This window comes from Cryptotermes secundus, unplaced genomic scaffold (assembly GCF_002891405.2).
Source record: "Cryptotermes secundus unplaced genomic scaffold, Csec_1.0 scaffold1964, whole genome shotgun sequence".
NCBI lineage: Eukaryota > Metazoa > Arthropoda > Insecta > Blattodea > Kalotermitidae > Cryptotermes > Cryptotermes secundus.
This window is the reverse complement of record NW_019731612.1, coordinates 415,998-433,736: the sequence shown is the minus strand read 5'-3', so window position 1 is coordinate 433,736 and position 17,739 is coordinate 415,998. Positions and strand designations below refer to the sequence as shown.

General features: G+C 47.9%; 1 protein-coding gene across 1 annotated transcript in view; it reads left to right on the top strand.

Annotated features, from left to right (window-relative positions):
- The first annotated feature begins 14,522 nt into the window (after positions 1-14,522).
- Positions 14,523-17,739, top strand: part of LOC111867318 (cadherin-like and PC-esterase domain-containing protein 1) — a 92,702-nt gene continuing 89,485 nt past the window's right edge. Inside the window, exon 1 of the mRNA XM_023857062.2 lies at positions 14,523-14,753. Coding sequence (XP_023712830.1) covers positions 14,523-14,753 — 231 coding nt within the window. The remainder of the gene's footprint in view (positions 14,754-17,739) is intronic.

Below are 17,739 nucleotides of genomic sequence, written 5' to 3'. Positions count from 1 at the left end.
AAGGGACTCGGATCCCAGGAAGACTGCGCTGGCAAGGACCAGCAACATATTGTGGCGTGTTTTGTGTGTCACGCTACAAATAAGTTCACGCCGTTGTCGAATTCGGTAGAACCTTTATTGTCCTTCACGCTTACACAATCATTTACACCTGCAGTGTTGCAATCACTGCTCACAATATTCCGGCCGACACTGGACTGGCTTCTCTGACGGTTATTCTAGGACTTTCTTCTAAGACGGCTCGATGAAGACTGTCCCCTTAGACGGCTCGATGAAGACTGAAGACTTCTCGTCGAAGCTGGGCTTTTATAACCTCGCCGCTACTAGGCAAATGAACCCTCTGTTATAACCATGGAGACGTTGCTTTGTTTGTTCAGCGTTTCCTACGCAATGGCCCATTGTTATTGCGTTGTCTCTGTGGGAACGCTACGCTTGTTTGTCGTAACCGTGGAGATTCGATGTTCTCGATACAACGGCTCACTGTTGGAATTACAGTATCGCTATTGTTACTTCTTATGCAACGGTCTGTTGTAGCGTTTCCATAGAAGTGACTCTTCCGGATTCCAGACACGTTACAATATAGAACAGGCAGACCCGTCCATTCGTCAGAGAGGGCGCCCCACATAAACGAGACCGTAACTGTCAAAGAGTAATAAATATCTGGTCATGAGTCCCAGATGGGGCTCGACACCAAGACTACTGAATGACTGACCCCTCAGTCGCAATTTGACTTTGACTTAGCCCTGACCATAGTGTTTGTGTGTGCAACAGTCTCCAGTACTGAAGCAACCACCTTCAGGCGGAGCCACCTGCTCGTTCGAGTTGCCTCTAGTGTGCTGTACAACCGCTTCAGTAGGAGCAGCGCCACTGGGCAAGGAGGCGACAGGAGGACACGGAGTCCATCTCGTGTTTCCTATTCTGGAGGTCTTCGCTTTGTTTCTCAACCCGGACTGAAGTTTCATGTGGCTTTTCCGAGTCCCACCAGGAAATCTGTGTGAGAGAGGACACGAGCCTATACTCCGCAACCACCGCTCCACGCAACAGCCATTACTACGTGAAGAATTCTGTCTTCTGGGGTATACCGCCGGGTAATCAGTCAACCGACCTTTAGGAGGATCATGTTGCCTCCATCTTCACGGTCGAATAATAAGCCAAGCAAGAAACCAGCGTGGAAGCGGGTGGCAAGCAGAGAAATCGGCTTGCCGAAATTTCTGATTATGTAGGAACTGTAAGACCAGTTCCCATTGGCTGTCAGACACAACCGAACGAGCCAATAGCAGACCAGTACAAACAGCGCTTTTCAGGGCTCGGCTGGTTATCCCGTTGGTTCGCCGTGAATTCAGAATATCACTGGGCCCAATGTTGCATCCAAATTGCGCGTGGCCTCCGTTTATGATCAAATAGTACTTCCAAAATAAACTTTGGCGCCGTCAAAAATTGTTTTAAGATTGAATTAATTATGTTGAAAACATTTTCAGTTCGTTTGTCGCCTTTGGTTACTGTGGTGGTTAATTGCTGTAATGTTGGCAACCCTGCAAGTGTTGGCCTGTCAGATTGCTGTTGTAATGTCGCACGCTCTTGTTCAGATCTGACTGCTTACTTTAGGCTTCCTTTCCACCTTTCCTACTTGACTCTTTCCATGTGCCATTTCTGTGACTTTTCGATGGCGCGTCTGCCACTCTATTGTCTCTAATAACACACTTCCGTTTCCTCTGCGTTTTGCCGCGGCAAGGACTGTGGCAAAGCTGCAGGGAAGCCTCCCGAGGAAGGGATATGAGGGCAAGACAAGAGAGAAGGGCTCAAGTCTCGGATCGCTTACTGAACAAAGCGCCATCACTCATCTCGCGGGCAGACTGAAGTGGCCCTCCTAGGATCCAATCTCTCGTCCCACTGACACCCGGCGGTCAGTGGCGGTAGCGGAGAGCAGTTACGTTCTTGCCGGCTTTCCCTGGGAAGGAGATCAGCAGATCCCAATATATATATACTGGGAATTTGGAACAGAGTATAGCTGTTGTAGTTGTGATGAACATCCTGCCAACCATTCAACAACTCGAAACTTTCCACTTAAAATAGAGTTAGGCTAATTCAGTTTTGTGTTCAGCTTATTGGTATTTTTAGATTATTTTCAGCGTGTCTTTGGTGGTAAACGTGATTCAGATTTTACAATACCTTAACATAAAAGAGATGTCGCTACTGCGAACACTTGCACATTTTCTCCACACGTTACGTAAGAATTCTTAATCATTTTGTCCTTTTCGTTATTAAAGAACTTCCCTTCTGTGCGTATGTTTGCTTGTCAGCGTAGAAATGCCATTTCTAAAACGCTGTGAGTTATCTTTTAAGACACGAAAATACTGCAGACCAGGAACTGTTGTGCTTCTAAACGAGTTATCTCGTGCGAAACACCAAAGGAGTTAATAACAGTCCATTTTTGACAGGACTCTAATCCGTCAAAGTATGAAGTGTAAGATACGTGAACATCTGCACAATGTATATTTAGTTTGCCATTTACCTCCTAAAAGTTAAAACATAAATATAACTTGAAGAGTTCTGCTTGCTACCTCCTTCGCTCTGATTCCTTGCTTGCCTTATTCTTCCACCCTGAAGATTGAGGCGATATATTCCTCCGAAACGTCAATTGACTTTCAACGGACTACATGGCATTATATACCAGAATGTAGAACTTTCCATAACTACCGCTGTGGGAACCCCAAGTCCTACATAAATATGTAACATTCTTAAGTGGTAAAGGAAATGAAGGTAAAGCAGTCAGCGGAGGCCCATGGGCTTGTGAGACGTCGAGGCTCCCACATCGTCGACGGAGCGAAATTCGCCAGTTCTGTCCAGTGGTTCGAACTCCCTGTTCTGTTCCCAGATCTGCAGATTGTCTGGTGTTACTTCTGGTATGTGTTGCGTCTCTTTGCGTTCTGTCACGAAGTCTGGCTTGTGACACCGTGTAGTCCGACCTCCAGCTTCAGTGTCCAGTGGGTTATATACAATATATAGGCTTATGTACGAGTTATGTGAGTTTGTTTAAGGTTCGTATAGGTAGTGAATGGCAGGTCAGTGCGTAATTTTATGCCTTTAAATTTTACATAATTCTCTCTGTGTACACATTGTCATAATTGCTCTCTTGGCAAATTACAAGGTCATTTTGTAGTCTAGCTTGGACGAAGGCATAGGTTTACGCGTCGGCGTCGGTATTTATTGACGTGTGTTTTCTGCTTTCCGGGATGTTGTTAGTGGAGCGTCTGCTTGGTTTCACTCTTCAGTTGGTCTTGCGGGTGTGTCTACCAGTCCCCTTGTGTTACTTAATGAACACTGTGCTTACGCGCGGAGCTGCGAACGAGACTTCTGGCGCCCACAGATAGCTACTGCAGACTAGTCATGTGACACCGTATAAGCACTCGGTTATCTGAAGTCCCACTGAATCTGCAGGCATGAAGCCTCTTCCGAACAAACCTCGTGGAGCACGAGATCAGTGCTTCAGCTGTAGCTTATGGGTATTTATGTACTGAGGCATGTAGATCCGTTGCTAGGCACTATACAACCGTCGTTACTAAGTAACTGCTTCTCAAACAAGCATGTCTCGACAGCAAACATTTCACAGCAACAGAGGAACGGTGTTTTCTGTGTGGTCCTTGCCGAGATGTTATAGGCAGACAAGTTAGACGTCAGTGAGTTGGTTGGTGAGTTAGTTAGATAACAGCTGGGGTTCAGTTGTTGTTTGTTATTTCCTGTTTATATTCTAAACCGTGTCTTTGAGTTTTGTAGGCCTGAAGCTCTCAGTTTTAACAAGGCATTTTTACACGTATGTACCTGTACAGTAAGAAAATTGCGGTCTCGCGAAATTCTTTGACTTGACAATAAACTGTAAACCAGTCTAATATTTTTTAATTTCTGTGGTAATATGATATTAGCTAATTACGTAATTAACAGCGCGGGGCAGAGTCCCTCTTAGGAAGCTATTAGTCGCTCAGCTGGGGCGGTTGAAGCACTATGCTATAATCTGGAAGGTCGCGGGCTTGATTCCCGATGAATTCGTTGGATTTTTCAATTGACCTAATCCATCGAGCCACGCTATGACGCTGGGATCGACTCAGTCTCTAACAGAAATGAGTACCAGGAATCTTCCTGTGGGGTAAAGGGCGGCCGGCGCGCAAGGCTGACAACCTCACCGCCATCTGTGAGCCGATTGTCTAGAAAATGTGGGAGACTCGACGTCTCAGAGCCCTGTGGTCCTTCGCGTCCTCTTACAGGAACAGCTTTCTTTGCCCTTCTTATTAGTCGCTCGGCTATGCAAAAGAAGTGCCTGTCTTCATTGCACGGTCACAAGAAACTTTCATTGGACTCTGTACTGAGCCAGATGAATTCGTTCCATGCCCTCGTCGAGATCAAGTTTAATGTTATCCTCCCATCAACGGTTACGTCTTCCAAGAAGTGGCAGACTAGTGTTCTCCAGTAGAATCGGTGGCTCAGTCGAGTTTCTCTCTGTGCAGAAATAAATTTAACAAGACGTTTCGCAACCTGGCACAACACTGCATTTCGCATCAGTTTATGCTCCATGTTTCCATGCTTCCTACCTTCATTTCTATCTCCTCTTTAGCCTACTTTCTTTATTTTGAAAAAAAAAAAGTAAGCTTATGTGATCTCTATCCTGTCTGTGTCCCCCGCTATTAAATTTTGAATGCCTGAACCAATCTTTATGAAACATGCTATACATATTATGGCAACTGGCCCCTTCTCAGTACATCAGTCTGTGTGACTATATGTCTTTCCTATCGCTGCTAGGCAACGGCTGGATAAAACGTTACCGCTGCAACGAAGAATTGTTGGAGGCGTCGTTTTTCCATGCTGTATTAAGGGACAGAGTCTGTGGGTATGCCTGTGTAACCTCCTGTAGTTGCTAGGTAACGGCTCGGTAAACACGTTCCCGCGGCAACGACGAATTGTTGGAGGCGTTGTTTTCTATGCGGATCGTGTCGTATAAAAGTAAATTTGGCGATTAATTCGTATGTGAGCTTCTTGTTTTTGTTTCAACGTTACGCATGCTCGTGTGGTATGTAAGCAGATTAGTGCAGCGAGTGTGTGCATTATCTCACGAATACAAGTCTCGCCTCTGCACCCCCCCCCTCCCACCAGAGCCGCACTGTGTCACCAAACACTGGCTCGTGCGCGAAGAACAAGCACTTGTTTGCACTTGACCGCTGTGTTGTCAATGGACTGCTTTGATTTCAGAGCTGGGGGGGGGGATACAAGCGGGTCCCCTGTTCTGCTGCTGCTGCCCTCCCGCGCCCACAAACAGTGACCCGTTCAACTGTCGGACACATCACGTGATCCTGCCGGCTTTCCTTTGAACTGAACCTTCTGTCGGTTCGTTCCTGAGGAATCCATTGATGACGGCTGGTGGGCGGCACGGAACGTTTTCTAAATCCCGAAATAGTAGTCCTGTCAGTAGCAGTGTCAGTAGCAGTGTCAGCAGCAGCAGTGGCAGTAAACCCACACACCGTGCTGTACACTGCATGGCCCGTGAGGACCAACTTGACGTCTACTGAAATGTTTCATAAAACGATTTTCAGAACCCTTTAAAATAGTGTAAAATGACACGCAGTGTGTTGTGGCATTCCTAACGCTTGTATTTTTGTTATTGCTAGTGGCGTGGGACCAATTCCCTTGTACAGCGGCCACTTCTGTACCAGCCCCAGATGATAGGTGAGGTGATTGTGGAGCAGTTGGTGGAATGAAGATTGGCAGGGGAAACCGAAGTACTAGGAGAAAACCTGCCCCAGCGTCACTTTGTCCACCACAAATCCCACTTGACCAAACCCGGGCTGCCGCGGTGGGAAGCCAGCAACTAACCGCTTGAGCTATGGCGCGGCCCTTGCTCGTGTTTTCAGTTTCGTATTTCGTAGACTGTGCCTTTGTCACGCGTGTCCCGGTAGCTAGCGCGTGAAATTTTGCAAGTGGGCTTTACAAGTGCGTGGTTATCCCGCAGTAAGTTTCATGTAACTTCTGCCTTCCAAGTTATATCAACGCCATATTTTGTTGAAGCTTCCACACACACATGAAGACTGTTTGCTAGACGATCGGGAGCAGACCTGGCGGCGCCTGTACACGCACTCTCTGAACGTTTATCTCATTCCTAAAACTAGTTTTGGCTGTTGTGAATGCTGCATGCAGCTACGAGTATAAGCGTGTTGGCATGTGTCTCCGGGTATGTGTGGTCACACTTCTGACTCCAGGCCTTTGTCTCCATGACCTTGCGGTGTGTCACCTCCGTTCCTCGTCAGTAGTTGCTGATACGTGATGGAGTGACTGTAGACGAGGTTGGAGTGGTAATAAGACTTCTTGGACTCTACAACCCGTGACTACACTTTACAGATCACTAGCACACAGACTAGTGTACTCAGTCACGGTCTTCACTGCGCTGCCTAGTAGCGGCTTCCAATAGTGGACGTTCCCCTTCCTCTGGGCTTACGGCCTCTCAGGCTGGCAGATATCTAGTTAAAAATTATGTTACGACAGACGGTCAGTCGGCCAGGCTGTGTTGGTGTCAAGCCCCCATGTGGGCCCCAAAACCAGATTTTTGTTCATTGATGTGGGTTACCCTGTTTGACGAGAGGACGGGTCTGTAGTTCACAATTGCTGCTGATCCTCGTCATCGCAGTCATTCTCGGGTCCGAGTCCCACAGGACTCATGATTGTATTTTACCGTCAGATTCGAGACTCCGTCAAACCGGAGTGCCAGATCCCCGTATTTATATCCCTCAGGAAGAGGGTGGCCCAGTTATACCCCCAGGCACTTGGTTCCCTTTTCGCCGCCTCCTGGGACTCTCATGGATACAGTGGAGGTATTGGAGTCAGAGTTACTTCACGACTGGCGGCTTACCGTCAGTCAGTTCGTCTTGGTGCCGAGCCTTTGCGGCTCTCGGCCATCTCAAAAGTCAAAGTCACATTGCGACTGACGGTCAGTCAGTAAGTATTGGTATCGAGCCCCATGACCAGATACGTATTATTGTTTGACAGTTACGGTCTCTTTTATTGGGCGCCCTCTGTGACGAAAGGACGGGTCTGTCTTTTGTATATGCTGCTAGCCCTTGCCAGCGCAGTCTTTCTCGTGTCCGAGTCCCTTGGGACTCGCGACCATATTTTACTGTCTCAGATCTGAGACCTCCCTTTTCGTCACCTTCTACGACTCGCAGGGTCACAGTGGGGGTTTTCGACCCAGCCTCCACACGGGTTTCACGACCTCGTTATATAGACTCGGCACGGACCGCACCGAAAAAATTTCCAACAGCTCCTCTGTTGTTACGTACTTGTCTATTCCGGTCTCTAATGTGACGGCTGCTGAGCCGTTACCTAGCAACGGATGTATTTACGGAACTGTTCCCTAGTTTAACTGTTCTTGGCACTTCTCTTCACACCCGCGCTCACGTAGCCTACAGTGTAGTTGCGGAAGCCACGTGGTCTTAGAACCACGTCGACGTGCAGGAAAATGGAACGCTTTTCGGAGCTTAACGGGGCTTGCTCCGACGAGAGAGGGTTTACGGACCACACTTAGCTCATGAAATGATGTGCTTGATTTATATGGGCAGCACCACACGATTCTGCGCCTTAGTCACTTTAGGTCACAGATACAGCTGTACGCGACACCCAGTGGTTGCGATGAATACACTGAATGCTGCCAATGCTACACACTGAATGTTGTTCTCTGATGAACTGCCCATCGCCATCTGAAATCAGTCGTTTAAATACACTTGGATGACGTAATACTTCCAGAACCTTCCGCATCAAGATTATTCTTGAAGCTCCAACTCTGTTCTACGGATTGAGAATGTTCTGGAAGTTTCTTTAATGGGCTGGAGGGAGGAGTAAGCGATTCACATGCCGCACCGACCATCAGACATCGTTCTAGTAGCTCTTGCCAATTCTCGCCACAAACACTTAGAATAGTTAATGCAAAACTGAGTATAAGTCCTAAGTATAAATATTTAAGAATTAGGCCGGTAGGTTACACTAGCAACGGCTGTCTCTGCTCGCTTCACAGTTGTGACCATCAGCAGACATGCCACATGTAACCCGCTTTCGTCAATACTGTAGACCCCAGTGTTTGAATTTTATGACATTTTTAAAGGTTTATTGTTCGTCCTTAAGTTGGCTGGCTAGCTCGGTTGCCACTACAACATACTCACTTATGGTTACGTACCGTGGCTCAGGAAGAGTGTGGAGCGCAGTGTCCCCTGTTCGCAGAGATACTTCATGAAGAGCCTCAGAGATTCGAAACGTGTACTCCCGGGTCAGAAGCGCTATAGCACCACTTGAGCCCCGGAATGCCGGGGTGCACTACAAAGAGAGGAGCAGTATAACCATTCAGCCTCGCTACAAAACACCAGCAGATACGTACATCGTGTCGCGTATCAAACGCGATGTACGTATTTCAGCGAGCGGGTGGAGGGTGGCGGTTTGTGTTCCAGAAGATTGAAGTGCTCTGGGGTTGCATCACAACATTACGCAGCGCTTGCCGCTGGTAGACCTGAAGGTGCAGTAAACCCTCGCTATCCGGCTTACTGAAGCAAAAGGTGTCCCTAAAAGACAAAAATCTTGAAGACAATTAAATGCTAAATTTAATTAAATTATATAGGTAGTGATTATGAAAATAAATAAAAAATGTCAATGTAGCAATTTCTCCCTGTGTCAGAAGCTGAAATCCAGGGTCTCCTTCATCCAGCTGAAGCCAATCCTGGGTATATTTGCTTGCGCGGGTTCAGTCTCTCCAGCTGCCCTCAACTCAGCCAGAAAGTCCTCTTGTTCCTAAATCCCACGTGCCTTTCAAAGCATGTACTCAACTGTGAATGGAATTTTCCATATTTGGATCCAGAATATCCTACACCATTGACTGTAACCGGATTAGCGAGGGTTTCCAGTTAGCAAAGAAATGCAAGACAGAACTGTGTAACTGGTAGCCTCGCGGGTTCTGTCCTGGCCATAATGTAACCCGGTATTTCCGTGCGGAAGAAACAGGGACGAAACATGTCTGAACAGAACTGCACAAACGGGGTGAGGCCTGTAACTTCCGCCTGGAGGATAGACAGAACTGCATGCACAACAGGGAGCTTCTCGCTACATGAAGAAGAGTGGCACGGTCTGTAGTACGCATGGCAGGGGCAAGAATTGGATACAGCACTATAGTTTGAAGGCCTACATGTAGATATGAGGATAATATTAAAAGAGAAAATGGTCTGAATTGATTTTATCCAGGTTAGGGACCAGTGATGGGTGCTGTTATAGACAGTAATCAAATTTTGGTTCCCGTAAAAGGTCGTCAATTTTGCGACTAATTTCTCGAGGACGGCTTTGTCATATGCAGTCACTTGACTGCAACACGAGAGATGCAAGAAGATACAAGAGGTTTAGTATCTGAAGAGTTCTTGAAGTGTGAATACTGAGGAGCCAATATATTTCATCAGATTCCTTCCAATTCTGTTTGGATACGAACCCAATAAACCGGAAAGCTCCTTCCTTGCCTGCTGCTGCCTCAGCCAATGGAATTAGGAAGCTTATCACGGAAACCGGACAGCCAGGCAGGAAGGCAGGATGTGAAGCCTCGTCCACGAGAAAAGCAAAGCACATCCTCAGGCCTTTACTTTGCAACTTTCACGGGAAATTGAGGGAGAAATGTCAGGAGACCGCATTATCGTTTCTATTAAGGCACCGGGGATGAGAAATGCGTTCTGTTATATTAAAGGACAAATAATAATTTCTTGGCCACGGAACAGAGACAGGTTGCCGGTCACAGTGGCCGGCCGCGCTGTCTGAGACTTGAATTGCCTTCGCCCTCTCGAACACCGGGATCGTGGGTTCAAAGCCCACTTTACACATGGATGTCTGTGTGCGTTTATTCTGTGTTTGTGTCGTCCTGTGTTTAGTCTTGTGGGCCAAGAGCGCCCAGCGCCGTGGAAACCCCATAAATCCTTATTCTATCCCACGGGGCCACCAATTTTATTGTGGAACCTGATGGCCACCATCAAAATTCAGAATATAATTTCGTCACTTTACATATCACACGCTAAGTCTTTTCATTCTGCTGTGCCTTCACCAGTAGTTGCCTGGTAACGGCTTCAGCAATGCTCAAGTCCTCTCTTAATGGCGGCTCCTTTCAAACTTAACTTTTCTTCACCGTCGGAGTCAGAGTTACTTTACGACTGGCGGTTTACCGCCAATCAGTTCGTCTTGGCGGCAAGCCCCTTGAGACCCACGACCAGTAGTTTTATTTTCCAACAGAACACTTACGGTTATATTTCTTATGTAACATTCTCTCTGACGAGAGGATGGCTCTGTCTTTCACAATTGCCGCTGGTCCTCTCCAGGGTAGTCATTCTCAGATGCGGGTCCCGCGGGACTCATGACCATATGACTCCCCCCCAAACTGGAGGGCAAGGTCCCCGCATTTATATCCCCCAAGAACATGGCCCGGTTATACCCCCAGGCACATGACCAGATATTGAACTCTTCTTGTCAAAGTCTTAGTCACATTGCGACTGACGGCCAGTCAGTCAGTCAGTCAGTCAGTCTTGATATCGGGCCCCCTTCTGGGACTCATGACTAGATATGTTTTACCGTTTGATAGTTACGGTCTTGTTCTTCTGGGTCGCCCTCTCTGATGAGAGGACGGGTCTGTCTTTTGCATATGCTGCTGGGTCTCGCCAGCGCAGTCGAACTCGAACTCTTCTTGCTTCAGTTTTCTTCCTTATAACCCCCTTGAACGGACCGAGTAGAAAATACCTTTTCCAAGAGTATCTCAATTGTTGCATAGTATCCGTTGTCTCGGGACCGTGATCACCGAGCCGTTGCCTAGAACCGTCTCTGGTGTATTTGCTTATCCGCAGTCGGTGCATAGTAACGGCTCTACAGGCTACAATATATAGTCTAGATATTCACCAGAGAACGCGCACATGCGCTCAAAGTCTGTATGGGGCCCGACCTTGCGACCACTGTGTATTCAAGTTCTGATCTGTGCACTTCCGTCCGGTGTCCACTAATCCTCTGCTCTGGGCTGCGGATATCTCTTCTTCATGTCCGGCAGAACTTCAAGACGCTGACAGTAGCACACTGAGTAGCGTCCTGTGGTGGGAGGGGGCGAATGATGAGCTGGAATTAATTTGGAAGAAATCGGCAAGGGCACTTATTTGGAGTGTCTGAGGAAACCCACGAAAACCTTGGCCAGGATAGCCGGTGCCCCGGCAGAAATTTGAACCGATCACCTCCAGTTTAAACTGGTACCCCTACGCCGCGATAGACCTCTGTGACTGTTTATTGTTTGAGAAATAATTGCAGGGTGGCGTCTTGTTTGTTTATGGACTGTACGTACAGGAGAAAATGACTCGGACCGGAGAGTAAATCATATGACGGGGCTGGGGAGATTCATAGCTTGTACCCTTCGCAATTAGAATGGTCAAGTCAAGTAGGATGGGATGGGTAGGGCATGTAGCACGAATGGAGACAGTGGGAATACATATAGGGCTTTGGTGGGAAAGCCAAAGGAAAGAGAGACCTAGATGTAGGTGGGATAATATTAAAATGAATTTTATTGGGAAATTAATGAGTAGCTGAGACATTCGTAGCTTGTCACGGAGTACTCATATACATGGAGTTGGTTAGTTATTTAGAGAGTCGGTTTGTTAGTTAATTTAATAGTTAGGAAATAATGCCTCGCTGTCTAATGCATGATGTGTCTTCGCGGTCATGGGTTCGAATCCCACTCGAGGCATGAATGTCTGTGTGTAGATACGGGCCTGTGGCGGGCTGATCCCCTGTGCAAGGGGCCCTACCAGCGAAGGCTCATCACGTTCTGCGGCGCCCATAGAGCAGTAGCATTTCATTTCGCGGGGTTCACGCGTGATTGCGACGTGAAGACAATTTGCCTCTGGAATGACATTTGTAATTGCCAGTGCTCGCTCTGTCTGCGGGAGACGGTTCTTGCGGATGAAGGCCAAGTGACCATCCGGGCGGCCGGAGAGGAAGACGCAGACGAATATCCGCCATCCATCAACCCTGCATTAAGGTTCGTGTGAGGGCAATCAATTTGCAGGTTCAGGTGGACGGCAGAGGAAAGCAATTATTTTGGTGGGAAGGGCAAAGTTCTAACACTCGTCTGCGCTAACTTATTGTACCCACAATCTCGCAATTTTTCCTGCTTTATTTGTATGAGCAAGGAAATGTTAATTTACTCTATCCTGGGTCTTCATGTTGTCATGTAATGAACGTCCGTTCGCAGCCAGGGACTTGAAGTGATCCACCTCTGCCTGGCAACCCGACAGCCGGACTTGTGCTCATTGTTTTCCCTTTTTGCTCCTCGAAATGCACAGAATGGGCCTTTTTTATTTCTAGTGGGGTGGGACTAAGTCCCTTGTACTGCGGTCACTTCTGGCCTATTGTACCAGCCCCAGATGATAGGTGAGGGTGACTGTGGAGCAATTGGTGGAATGAAGATTGGCAGGGGAAACCAAAGTACTCGGAGAAAACTTACCCCAGCGCTACTTTGTCCACCACAAATTCCACTTGACCAGACCCGAGATCGAACCCGGGCCGCCGCAGTGGGAAGCCAGCGACTAATCTCTTGAGCTATGGCGCGGCCCAGAATAAGCCTTATTGTCTTCCTCGTAGTGATATGCCAAAATCAACTTTTCCATTTTCATATCTATGTAAATTTGTAACGCCTCTTGGGCTTCTGGTTTGGTGTCCGGATTTATTGAAATCTTAAACAAGTCGTGACTTCGCTTTGCAGATCACTGTCACGCGCAGACTAGTATTCTCAGTCACGGTCCTCACTAGCCGTTGCTTGGTAGCAGCTTTGAATAGTGGACGTTCTTCTGTTTCCGACCTCACGTCCACCTAGGCTGGCGGCCAATTCGCACCAACCTCCTACTCGTTATATAGCCTCGGCGCGAACTGAACAGAAAACTCCGCTTCCAACAGCTCTTCTACTGTTACATGCGTGTCTGTTGCGGCTACCAAGTGACGGCTACTGAGGCGTTGCCTATTAACAGACGTGTTTGTAGAACCGTTCCCTAGCAACGGCTGTCTTTGCTGACTTCACAGCTCTGTCTTTCAGCAGACATTCCACAATATACTTGAAGTCTTAATGAAACTATTTCATTAATTCCATGGCTTTAGTCCACAAGCGAACTATACCGACCAAGCGACTGCAGCCTGTAGGCGAAGTTGGTGCCGACTTTAGGCGCAACGAAACCCCACGGCCGTTAATTTCTGTTTTATAGACCGGAAACTAGTTCATTACAAGGTCCAAATTTGGACTTCCCTTGTAGCCGTCAGTATACGCAATGCAGACCCAGTTCAGTTCAGGTGACGGGCTGACAGCCCGGTTCCGTAAGCCTTGATCCACGCACGTCTGGACTACTTTCTGGAGCGTGAAGACGGCGGAAGTGACAGAACTTGACATATATAACGATGCTGATTCGACTATGTAGGTTACGTGGCGCTTGACGGAATGGGCAAGCGACCATGCATTGCGCATACGCTAGGTTTGGAACTGATGATCATGGTCTGTTCCCAGAGAGGCTGAGGGAAATTTCGGAAAGTTTGGGTAATTATTGTCGATAACCGTGTTTTAAAGGCAAAGGTAGATTTGTCCCTATGCCCAGTTAAGCACCAGGCTATGCAGACGTATGGAAGAGTGGAGGTATAGCTCCGCCATTCTTGGTTTTGGATTAATTGGTGGTGAGTGGTCAGCTTCACGCCCCGGCCGCTTTACACCCGGAGAAAGTGCTCCCGGTACCCACTGGAGAGGATGCTGAATGGGCCCCAGAGCCGGTCTGGAAAGTTTGGCCCAGCGCGTAGCCCGTCGCTATACCGACTGAGCTATCCCGGTTTCGCTCTAAGTAGGGGGTTGCTGTACACCAGCTGCTGAAGGAATGAGTCAGCCCCGGCGCAACGCTGCTCTCGCGAGAGGCGTGGATTTGTTCGAGCTTCTTGTGTTTGCTTTTCCATGCGGGGAAACGCGTGGGTCCAGCATTGCCAGGGCCCCAGGCTACCGATCGGCTAGAGAAAGCAACATCGCCTTCGCCAAGCTCTGCTTTTCTCGAAAGTAAAGAATGGTTTGAAAATTCGATTTCGATAAAAATCTGGAGTCCTTAAGGAGGTCTTAGCTAATGCATGTAACGAGAGCGCCTGACCCATGTATGGCTAATAAACATGTTGTCTGCCCTGTGTAGCTCAGAAACCACAGTTTCACTTGTAATCCTCATATTATAAGTTCTATACCAAATAGCTGGTTTAGAGGTAAAGTGCGGGACGCCAGCTGTCCTGACCGATATTTTCGGAGTTTTCTTCAGTTCCTCCAGGAATCTTCCTGGATAGTAACTCAATTACGTCACTACCGTTTCCTTCCAAATCCTTTTCAACTCGTCATTCATTGAGCATCTACCGTCCGACGCCATATACTGAGAAAGCGCCGACATGAGGACGCACTGCTTGTGTTTGGCAGGTGAGGACGGTGTCCTCTGAAGATGCCGCCGCGGTGCCCGCTGCAGCTGTCGTCGATCCGGGACCTCTTGGCAGTGATCACCTCTTTCTCCTTGCTGTCCCTGTACGTCACCTATCACCTGGGCTTCTCGGCTGGGCGACTGCACGCCTCGGACGGCAGTTCTAGTGTCAGCCGCCAGGAGTCTCTGACTTACCGGGACAGCCACGCGGACTCAGCTTTCCGCTCGCCTCAGCTGCTGGACCTGCTGTTCAAGGTAACTGCGAGAGCTCCTGTCTGAGTACTCCTCTACTGACCCGTCCTCATAATCGTCTTTTCATTGTTTGAATAAAATATTGTGACATGATGACTGAAAAAGACAGCCATTGCTTGGTAACAGCCCGATAAACACTTTTCCGCAGCAACGAATAAACAGTCAGCAATAGAGGAATTCTTGGAGACGGTATTTTCTCTTCGGTCCGTGCCGAGGTTATATAACAAGGAAACGAGCCAAGTCAGTCAACTAAGCTGCCGTTATAGCATAAGATACGTAAGGTAGATATGATCTGCTCTGTAAAGCCTGCACTGATAGAGGACTTGTGTATAGTGCACAAGGAAGAATTTTCAGCAACATGATATATGTGTGAAATATGCTCTTGACGAAAGGCCAATCATGTTCATAAGAAACAGGCCCATCTTCTCGTCAGAGAGGATGTTACGTAAAGACTGTGGCCTCAAGGGTTCAGTTTCCCAAAAAAATCACTGGTCGTGTGCCTGAAGGGGCTTGGCGCCAAAACGGACTGATTGGCGGTAAAGTAACACTGACTCGACTGTCAGTCACTAGTTTAGAGTCTACACTTGGAGCAATGAGTTCTGACATAGTCGCCAGCCGGTAATGACATAAGCAGAGTATATTGCTGGAATCCGTTACCAAGCAACGGCTAATAAAAGTATAGAAGACTCCACGAATGCTGTAGCGAGGAGCAGAGTGCGTGAATTAGCGAGAATACTATGATTACTCGTAGTTACGATTTATAACTGTTCAGTAAACACGATTATCAATCCAAACCCTGTGTATAGTCACTGACGAGACAATATTTAGTGTGATTACTTTGTGACCTGGTGAGAGGTCCTCAGTGTTGTACACACTCAGCAACGTCAGCTGGTTAATGTCCACAAAATAACCTGGAGTCGGCGCCGTTTCATGGTAGTCATGAACGTAGCCCGCTCATGCGTTGAACTGTGGTTTCGTCTCCAAGTGGGATAGTGGATGTTTGCTTGAGCCTTTTACTTCAGAGGACTTGGTACAGTCTGGTCGTCCGCATCTAGGCTTACGTCACTTGTCTTGAAAGCCATTGAAGAGCGATGTAGTGGTCACAATCAGAACTTTTAGCGTGAAGTGCGTAGTTAATTTTCGGGACTCTAAGCACTTCAGAGTGTTTACAGTGTTGTCCGCTTCGCTTTCTGTGTACGGTTGTGTCTCTTTGGCTGTGGCTGCTTCTACCGCCGCAGAGTTGCAGAAGCAGCAATTCGTGCTCGAGTTTCATATCCTTTCGCGCCTAACTCCTCGGTAGCAGCCAGCTCATGGTGAGCTTGTTGCGCAATCCAGAACCATCCAAACCACTCCCAGAATACAACAGTTTATCTGCTACACCAGCCCCCCTTGGGCGGAGTTTCATTTTATGCAGAAACGACGCGAGGAAGAGTTAAAATCTTAAATGATTTTACAGTCTATGAATTTGGACTTCGTTGTCAATGACATAACATCCGAAATGCAGGTCCCAAACATCTCTTCTAAATAAATATCTTTCTGTAGCTCAGTCGGTATAGCGACTGGCTACGGGACGGACGACCGAGGGGTTAGTGTTCTAGTCCCGGTAGGATCAGAATTTTCTCTTCTCCACGTCGTTGAGAGGGGCTCTGGGGTCCACCCAGCCTCCTATTCAATGGGTACTGGAGGCTCTTTCGCCGGGGACAAAGCTGCAGGGGCGTGAAGCTGACCACTCACCTCCAACTAGTGCCGAGGTCAAGAAAATGTAGATCTATACATCCACTCCTCCATACGCCTTCATGGCGTAGTACTTAATTAGTTAAGCACAGGGACACCTTTCATCAGAAAGACGGTAAATGACGACAGATCCATCTGTCGGCGGAATTGGTACTATGTACAACCAGCCCGTCTGCCGCTGTAATGGTGGTACTGCGTTGTTCTACGCACCGTCGCTACGAATTTATTGCATAGTTTCTTCGCGTAGTTGGTTGAGGCACTGTGCTACAAGCCGGAAGGTAGCGGGTTGGATTCCAGATGAGGTCATTGGATGTTTTCAGTTGACGTAATCCATCCAGCCGCACTATAACCGTGGGGTCGACTCAGCCTCCAACAGAAATGAGTACCAGGAATCTTCCTGGGGGTAAAGGGCGGCCCGGCCGGCTCGTAAGGCTGACAAATTCACAGGCATCTGTGGGCCGACTGTCTAGAAAATGTGGGAGCCTCGACGTCTCACAATACTATGGGTCTCCACGGTCTGTTGCATGGACAGCTTTACCTTTTTACCTTCAGGGAAACACATGTTTGGTAGCGTGCAACTTCGCCTTCCACGGTGATGCAGTGCTTCGCAGCAGACAGTGAATACTGTGTGTGTGTGTGTGGAGCGTAACTGAACTGGTATTATTTTCCTACCTGGATAACTCGATCTCTTCACAAATTCTGAAGAAACATTCAGTCAGGAGAAGAGAAGCCACAGAAAATCATCGCGACATTTGCAGCAGACGGTAGAAAATAAAACGTCATGGCAAAGCTCTCGAAGCGCTACTGTATCTCGATACTTCTCAACAGAGTCGCCATCTTATGTGCTATATCCGGTGCAGAGTGTAACAGAATTTCTCAATCCTGGACGGTTTTCCGCTGTCAGCGGCTGCATTCGTGTTGAACCATGCTCACTACTTTCTTTCATTGCCTGAGCTGTCACCACACTCTGCTGATCCTGCCTACTGACAGCATCGTTAAACATGTAGGACTGTTGCTATACAACGGCTCAGTAAACACGTTCCCGTTGCTAGGCAGCAGATTCTCAATAATTATGCAACGGTTGGACTAGAACAGTGGAAACGAGGTGTTTCGGCGTGGTCCGTGCTGAGATGTTATAAGCAACTTGGGTGATGGTCAGTTCTGTACGGAAGTCTTTGAAGGAAGAATATGAACGCGAAAAGTGAAGAATCTGCAGTGTTAGAAGCCGTTGCTAGGAAACGGCTGGTTAAGAAAA